Source organism: Amblyomma mixtum, chromosome 1 (genome assembly GCF_055824585.1).
Source record: "Amblyomma mixtum isolate Tamu chromosome 1, ASM5582458v1, whole genome shotgun sequence".
Classification (NCBI taxonomy): domain Eukaryota; kingdom Metazoa; phylum Arthropoda; class Arachnida; order Ixodida; family Ixodidae; genus Amblyomma; species Amblyomma mixtum.
Window position 1 is genome coordinate 234,769,095 of NC_143012.1, and position 9,043 is coordinate 234,778,137.

The 9,043-nt window shown below is 44.5% G+C and overlaps 1 protein-coding gene across 1 annotated transcript in view; it reads right to left on the reverse strand.

Annotated features, from left to right (window-relative positions):
- The window catches only part of Irbp (Inverted repeat-binding protein), a 36,405-nt gene extending 27,432 nt beyond the window's left edge, over nucleotides 1-8,973 (reverse strand). The window contains exons 1-6 of the mRNA XM_089564726.1: nucleotides 8,646-8,973; nucleotides 8,162-8,234; nucleotides 7,900-8,001; nucleotides 3,065-3,139; nucleotides 1,723-1,825; nucleotides 119-209 (exon numbers count right to left, since the gene is read on the reverse strand). Of these exons, the coding sequence (XP_089420852.1) occupies nucleotides 119-209; nucleotides 1,723-1,825; nucleotides 3,065-3,139; nucleotides 7,900-8,001; nucleotides 8,162-8,221 (431 nt within the window). The 5' untranslated portion in view covers nucleotides 8,222-8,234; nucleotides 8,646-8,973. The remainder of the gene's footprint in view (nucleotides 1-118; nucleotides 210-1,722; nucleotides 1,826-3,064; nucleotides 3,140-7,899; nucleotides 8,002-8,161; nucleotides 8,235-8,645) is intronic.
- Nucleotides 8,974-9,043: the final 70 nt, after the last annotated feature.

The following is a 9,043-nucleotide window of genomic DNA, read 5'->3' on the forward strand; positions in this document are numbered from 1 at the left end:
GCCTTGATCATCGTGTTCATGCCTGTTTTGCAGTGCACCTACAACAAAATTCTGATATAGCTTGAGAGGCACAGCTCTTCACGGCAGTGTTAGGTAGCCTGAAAGCAAAGCCACTCACGACTTGGAGAACATGAGAGCACAGGTCCACAGGACATCGGCCATGCAGACACTGCCATGTCCGTACTCTTGCTTGAATTTTTTTGGCCCACCTAGGAAGGAGTAGAAGGAAGGAAGATAACATAAATGACCGGCCTACATAAATTCACTTCGCGACCATGAGTTAATGGAGGAATGTGCAGTTTAACCCTCCTTAGTGAAATCTATGAGCATCACCATTTTCCCCCATGTCACGTGAGGCAACACTCTATGCACTTTTTCTGTGTAACCTGGCATTGCATTACTTTTAGTCCGTTACTTTTGTACGCAGAGAGATCTACCATTCAATGTCAGACACAACTTGAAATGGAAGCGCATTACAATCAAATGAGAGTGACTCCTTTTAGACGTGGTTGGGCACACACACTTAGAAAAAAAAAAGCTCGACACAAATGGTGCTTTGAAGTTATGTTGTGCTAGCACAGAACAAAAATGCCCTGCGTTCACTTTGCAATTAGATTATAAATCAAATAACTTTAGCAAACAACCTGCTAAGGAAAATTGTAAAATGGAATGTTATGATGGAAGCTGCCTTGCCAGCTCATTTAAAAAACTTAGCCACTCCAAAACTTCTGTCTTATAGAAATCGATGTTGACTTTTCTGCCCAATCCCATCAATAGGGCTCTGCACGGAATACGTGCATACCTAAACAAATAAACAATTGAAAAATATATAAGAAAAATTAACCAACTTTTTTTCAAGGCACAAAATATTTTGCATTATCACAGTCAAGAATACCCAGCTTACTGACAAGGAAAATTTCTGGGCAGACAACCGTAGAACACTGGCCATCTAATTAGACTACTAAACACAATTTTTGTGAAATATGGCACCAGTACCAACAGCAATACAAAAATATTTTCTAAAGACTAGCTTTTCTGATTCACTTGCAAGTGTGCATATTTATAGTGAGGACTGCAGAAAATTTTCTCTCCTCAACCGCTGGCTCTTTTGGGGTAAAACTGAGCACAGAGCTTGAGCATTGTGGTAACTTTTGTCTTGTATCAAGTTTTACAATGATATTTACTTGATTCAGCTACGAATGACACACTATAATTGTCTGCGCCGAGATCGATGAACTGAAAGCAGCCAGTGCCGGACTGCCGCGAATGGCAGCAGTACTGGTGCCATCAAAAGACGTAATGCTGACCTCGGCACTGCTAATGCCCCTCGGCAAAAACCCCGAGTTGGACCTGAGTTGGCGGCTTTCGGTTCACGGATTTCGAGGCAGGCGATTACAGGTTTGCATCATGCGCAGCTCAATCAGGTAAGTACTGTTGACAAACTTACTACGAGACAAAAGTTACCGCAATACCCAAGATCTAAGTGCAGTTTCAGCACGAAGGAGCAAGCGGTTGAGGTGAGAAAACCGTTAAAAGTCTTCGTGATAAAGATGCACAATACTGTACATTTGCACTACCTGTACTATTAGGCCTAACTTTTAGCCGAACTGCCCACACGCCTTTTCACAAAGCCATAACCATGGCATTGCCTCGCACCATCTTGGTACACACAAGGAGACACTCAAAATAATGAAAGGAGAGAAACTCCTCAGTTCTGTGCACCTGAAATCAATTTCTCCAGCTTGAGGACACTTTCCGCCCCAGGACTTTCGAGTTCTTGCAGAACGAACACATTCTTGAAGCGATTTGGATTGCTGTCCTTGTCCTGTTGGCACCAAAGAAAAAGAGAAAAATTACAACCGCTTACCCTCAGGGCACGACGAGCGATCAGTGCTAGGCAAAATGATTAGCACAAAGATGCCTCCATGCATGACTACCATTGCAGAAGCATAAATAGCCACAGTGGCATGAGACTTCACGGCTGGGTGGATAAGAGGCTAACGGGAAGTGTATTCTGCACCACAGACCACGATAGGGCCTGCGGTTAGAATCCGGATGCACAAAAAGGCCTTCACCAAAGACAGCTTCATACCTACACATACAATTGCTTATCTTTTTTGCTGCAGAATGGGGCATGCAGATAGACAACGACACTGATGACGAAGTCACCAGCAATGACAACGAAGCAAAACGTGGGAACCAGGCTATTACAGTTATTGCTGTAATAAACAGAATTGAAATGAAACTTACGTCCCTAACATAAGCAGCTGCCCAAACCATACGAAGTATAACTAAACTAGACGACAACCCAGAAGTGCACTGATAAGTAGGCGTACCTGATGTATAACTATTACATGTCATTCAACCAACAGCAAAAAAGAAAATACATTAATAACAATAGCAATCCTTGTGTGATTGTGATTTGTTTCTCTTGGCTGCCAGTGCAGAGCTCTCCAAAGATCCTCCCTCTGTACACGACGATAGCATGCAAATGTGCATCAAGAATTACTTCTGTTTCTTTCATTTTCTGCAACTGAGACCTGCCACCTATAGCAAAACGTATGAAACAACCATCACAAGTGGCATGTGAAAGGCATATGAATAGACATTGCAGCCCGAGACCTGCCCCCTACAGCAAAATTTATTTATTATTTATTTATTTATTAGTTACCTGCATCGCCCCACAGGGCATTACAGCACTGTCCTCACCGGTTCATCAGCTAAATCATCTGTTGTCCTCTGGTAGTGTACTCACAGCCATGCCAGACTCAAATTTAAGGTTTAAAAATTTCCCTAAGGCAAATGAGCAAACTTAGTGAGTTTGGTACCATGTTGACAGTGCAGAACTGAAATATGAAATGAAGGCAGCTTTTCTCACTTTTTTTTTTGTATTCTCCCATTCCTGTGGGTCTATTTTTATACTTTCCCATTCTATTACACATGCCCTGAACTCTCGGTACAAAGAATTACGGTTGTCATGTCAGAGGGCCCCGTAGGACTTCTGCAAAGACAAGTGCTGTGTGCAAGAGCAGCACTAATAACAATGACACTTGCAGATACTCACTGTGCCAAAAAGTATTATGCCAACCAGGTCTTTTGGACTGCTGGTGATCTTGTTCAACATTGTGCTCTTCGCAGCCTGGGACAAAACAACATGGCAATGCAAAACACTAAACAACACTAAAACAACAATACACAGCAGAATGTAAGCAAAGACATAAACATTCATTCCATTCAAGTTCTTATATTATGCAAATATGCCCAACTGATAGTAGGTTAAAAAGAGTGCAATGGTGAGCACAGAAACCAGTAGCCACAAATCAAAGATTCCAGCCAGCTCATAGGTGGGCTACCAAATAATATTCAAGCCACCTTTATATTTAGAAATGGACGCCCATGAAAATATGCTGGCAGAGATTTTACAACTGTGTATTTCTTCTCTTCTTTCAAATACCTGCCACATTAAACATTGCTTAAACCATTGCAAAATTAACCACCTGATGACAACAGCCATGAAGCGCTGTCAAGTTTACACTGGAACAAAATGTTAATACTAATACTCATGAAATTCATAATATTTGCGACGTCGCCCTGATTCTTCTCAGCAGGAAAACTAGGCGCCGCAGTTCCGGAGGCAAGAACTGCGCCCCCGTCGAAATTTCGAAGACCTCATCGATCACCTGCGAATCTTATTGATGTTTTTGTTGAGGGCGTGTCTGTGATGGCTCTGATAGACACCGGTGCAGCGATTTCGGTAATGGACGAAAAGTTATGTACTTCTTTAAAGAAAGTTAAGACGCCAGTTTCGGGACTAACGCTGCGCATGGCCAGCGCACAGCCGATTACGCCGTTAGCAGCATGCACCGCTCGAGTTCGAATCCAGGACACACTATACTACATCGAGTTCGTCGTGCTGCCTTCTTGCTCACATTCTTTAATTTTAGGGTGGGATTTCCTGTCGCGTCACGAAGCTGTCATCGACTGCGCTCGCGCAGAAGTTGGGTTCTCCGCTTTGCCTAATGTCTCGCCAGACGCTGCTCCTTCTGTTCCCTTCGCTAAAGCCGTCGTCACCGAAGACATCGTCCTTCCTCCCAGCTCCACTGCGCTTGTAAGCATCTCTTGTGACTCTGTTTGTGATGACGTTGTTCTCTTCACGCCGGCCTGCACTTTCCTGCGCCGCAAGTCCCTCCCGCTGCCCTACGCTGTGCTCACTATTTCTGCTGGCCTCTCCGTGCTATGGGTCTCTAACCCGTTTTCCTTCCCTACTGCTTTGCGCCATGGCGAATGTCTCGGCAGTGTACAATCTATTGCGTCCATTCTCACCTGTGAGGACCCCGCCGATTCGCCTCATCTAGCCATGACTGCGCTCAGCCCTCCATCTTCTGCGCCTGATTCCTCCGCTACAGACCTCTTCCTTCGCTCTATCGCCACCGATCTTCCTTCCCCGCAACGGACGCAGCTTCTTAACCTCCTTCACCAGTTCCGCTCCTCCTTCGACTGTCATCGGAGTTCCTTGGGCCAAACTTCAACGGTCACCCATCGTATCGACACCGGCAACCACGCACCAGTGCGGCAGTGCCCCTATCGTGTATCTGCCACCGAGCGCCATGCTATCGAAGAGCAAGTTGATAAAATGCTCCAAGACGGCGTGATCCAGCCCTCCAGTAGCCCTTGGGCTTCGCCTGTTGTGCTGGGTTTGGGCGTCTTCTGGCATTTCAAGAGTGGGAAGAGTGCGGTTACGCAGCTCCACGATGGAGATTTCTACCCCGCACCTCCACCAAATGTAAGATGGGTACTGGGATGGTTAGAGTACTGTGCGCCGGCGGTAGACACAGAGACACAGGCCTCGTAGACACAGAGGTCGAGCACCACGAGCACACACACAAAGTGATGGCAATGCCGCTCAACACAACGGTAAGAAGTTCGTCGTCGTCTTCGCTTGAACAGGAACTTCTTCGTCGTTACATATTGAATAGTTTGGGTAGCGGGTATGGGTTCATAGCCCAAAGTTAACACAATATCACATCAGCCAAATAGGCTCCACTGAAAAAAAAAAAATGGTCCTTTTTTCTAAAAAAACCTCCAATTATCTCTAGCATCTGTTGCAGCCACATTTTCATTCCCCGCAAACTTCCAAAGCTTGTCACTCAATATGTCTTTTCGCCGCTTTCGACTACATTTTCCTGCCCTTAGTATCCAACTCTTAATAGAACATATGCTCCAGTAAAACACGCTTTTGGGCAAGTTGGTTCAAGAACACACGCTTCAACATATGATTCAAGAACATATGCAGTCTGCTCTGTGCATTACTTGCCACTCATGCTTTTTAATGTCAGCTAGAATAACACTGACTCATGTTTGTTCTTTAGTCTGTACTGTTCTTTTTCTGTACCCCCGCATTACACCAGAGAATTTTCCTTTCCACCCCTTGCTGTGCTGTCCTTAGCCTGACTTCTACCCTTTTGTAAGCCTCGAAGTTTCAGCCACATAAATAATACTGGAAAAATAAGCAGCTCACATACTTTCTTTCTGAGGGATATTGATATTGAAAAACAATAAAAACAATCCATGCCAATCGTTTGCCCCAGTGTAGTGTCGGAAATAATCAAGTAATCCGGGGCTGTGTAAAAACAATCGTATCCAACCGTTTGCTGCAGAATGTTAGTGTCACAGATTCAGCGTTTCCGGGAAGATACACAAGACTGTTACTGCGTCATTTCCTTTCTTCAAAAAACCAATTTTTGATTTGCCTTGCCTGCCGAACCAATGGGTGATGGCATTCCATGGACTCCCTGGCAGCTGCAACAAGCTGTTACCTTCCACTCTTAAAGGTGAAGCTTAAGCGCCCTTCAATATTTTCAAACTAAACTAGGTTTTCTCTAGGCTTAAATTACCCAAAAGTCCATTTTCAACATCAGTAAAGAAATAACCCAAAAAAATTGGCTGTGGCTTAGGTAAGGTTAAGCCTGGATATCTCCAAGCGAAAAGCTGGGGCCAGGTGGAGCTGCACCTGTAGTGAATAGTGTAGTGAATAGGGTGCTGTCTTAGAAGGTTGCTTTAGAGACATGCACTCTGGTGTGCATTCCTTTTTGGGTGTACACCAAGATATGAGAGACACACATTTGCTTTCCTTAAAAGCGATTTTCATTTCATATTATTTTCCTTTCCTTAAAACCAATTTTATTTTCATTTTTCTTCCCTTACAGCATGAGATCAGGTACTGCTTGTCTTTTATTTATTTTTTTTACTCCTTTGGTGCACACCAATATATGAGAGACAGGCATTTCCCTTCCTTATTAAGGCCCTTACAAAGTTCTGGTATCCACCCAGATATGAGAGAGAGAGACAGGTGCCCTTTCCTTTCCTCAAAAAACCAATTTTCTTTTCATTTTCCTTCCCTTACAACAGGGTTCAGGTGTGCACCAAGATATCAGTGTTTCCTGGTGCACTGTTTGTCTTTGTTTGTTTGTTTTTTTGGTCTCTCCTGTGACATTCCTTGTTCTGGGCATGTGCAGCTGGGGCTAATTCTGATCACAGAGCATAGGCCAGACTGGAGTTTGACTAGCCTAGTGAAGCTTTTCCCTTCAAAATTAGTTTTTTTGCACATACCGGTAGTTCCCTTTTATACTGGAGTGACCTGTACATCATATAAAATGAAGCAACGATGTAGGACTGGTATCTGTTTTTCTGCTTTAGTTTCTGCCCAATAAAACATATTTCAATAGCCATCATAAAAACTGGCAAAATAAGACGTTTCAATAACAAAAGGGCTTGGTTATGTACCGACACAGCTGCTATTAAATATTAATCTTCAATGGGTTCTAACCCATACTGTAATAGTTTTTTTTTTTTTTCAATCGATATGTGTCCCAAAACTGAAGTGGTGAAGGCGCAGTCATGTCGCGAAAGCAATGAACTACCAGCGTATTTCACACAAAGTGTATTAAGTGCACTACACACTATAAATGTCACAACGGTAATTCGTTTCAACAGCACTCGTTCTGCGTTAAAGGGACACTGAGGAGAAATTGAAGTTGGCTTGTATCGACAGAATACCAGTTCCTGATTACAAAAACGCCACTCATACTGACAACAAAGCTCTTGTAACGTAGAAAAGAGCAAGAACCAAAATACAGGTATCGCCGCCACAGGCCAAACTCGCAAGTACAAGCGTGATGAGATCATAGAACAAAACAGTGTTGCTAGAACGAATGGTTCTAGCAACACCAGGAACCGAGAAACCATGCATCACTGAGGCGCAGCCAATGCATGCGCAATTCTCCTTGACGTCGCCAGATGGCGCCACGTGCCCGGCTGCTACGCGCGCTCCTGAAGCATCGGGACAAATCAGCGCCTGTTTTCCGGCGGTAGGCGGGCTCCCGGTATTCCGCTAGCGGTAACAAGGTACACGGTATGCTAAAGGTGTCTATTTGCGAGAACTTCGTTGACGACTTTGAGAACGAGAACCATCATAACGCTTGCAAAACGCAATTGCAAATGTAATCGAAGCGACTGTAGCGACGGCCGCAATAGCCGATAGATGCCTTCAACGTGCGGCCGGCGGTAGCTTTCTTTTCGGCTGCTGCTAGGCCGCACTGCTGGCAGCCAGAAATCACGGAGTCTGCGTTACGTCATCTGCACGTCATGTTTCACGTCTCTTAGTCCTCTGTCGTCATAGACGAATCCCAAGTTTGAATCAGAGCGGCGGGAAAAACTTTTTCAACTTCGAATCCAAATTTCTTAGAAATAAATGCATCTTTCGCTGCCGGCCAAGTGGCAACAAAGCCATGACATGCCGAACTATCGGATTTTACTATAAAAAAAAAAATTAATAGTGCTCTCCTCAGTGTCCCTTTAATACACAAGATAATGCTGAAAAGAAAACCCAGTTCTTCCCACCTGAAGGCATTGCATGAAGGCAGTGCTGCCATCTGCGTCTTCAAACATGCTTTCAGTAGCATCGATAAGGAACAGGATGGCATCCACAGCCTGTCCATAGTCCTGTCAGAAAAGAAAGTTTTTGATTATCAGAACCAAGGAAATGCGGGAACACCATTTCAGTCTGCGACTCCGGGACCCTCATCTGTACTATTATTTTCAGTAGTATAATGAATTACATGTCATATTAATATGCTGAAACTTTGATAAACAAGGTAAGTACCACAGTACTGCTCTCATCTTCACTCTCTTCATCGTCCTGACGCATCCATGGTTGATCCATGTCGGCTTAAGTCCTGCAAATACAAGCAGTAGTGTCAATATGAATAGGTTTTAACGTGTCAGAACAACACTGTGAATCACGACGTATAACTTCGACACGGGGATATATCGCATGTGCCAAAATCTCGCGCACGCCAAAATCTCAGTGCACGCGCATTTTTGCGGTTTGGGGCGGGAGAAACGGAGTCGGGATTTGCTTGAAACATAGCAGTTGTAAAGTACAAAGTACCATGGATGAACTGCGGCAGGCGATGGCATGCAAGCGACGACGAAATTGAATGCAAGTTTCGGAAAACAACAAGCGTACTGGAGCGAACAAGGTAGCATGGGCTACGCGAAAGTCGACGTGCGAAGCCGGGAAACCAACGACGCTCAAAAATGCAATTCACAACACCGCTTAACGGCAACACATATATTCCCCTCACCCGAATCGCTGCAACCAAACAGCAATACAGCGATGTCAACGTTTCGCAGCTTTGCTCAGAAGGCCATCTTTCAAGAGCTCGACAGCATCACATCAAAAACACTACACACGCTCTCCGCGCCGATTCACTATTTTCGATTTACCGAACCTCCTTACGCAAGGCAGCCACGAAAGATCGTGACCGGCCCTAACTACGGCAAGCGGGGTGTGTTGTTACGCCCAATAAAACCAAACTTCGCCTAAACTAGTAACAAAAGTTAACCGCCAACTGAACACCGCCGCTGCAACTTTTCATGCTTTTCATTTTCACGCGTTCGTATCGGACCACGTGACTAGATCCGCTTGGCTTGTGTTTATCCATTTTTAGAAAGGTTGAATAAAATTACTTCCAAGTTTTAT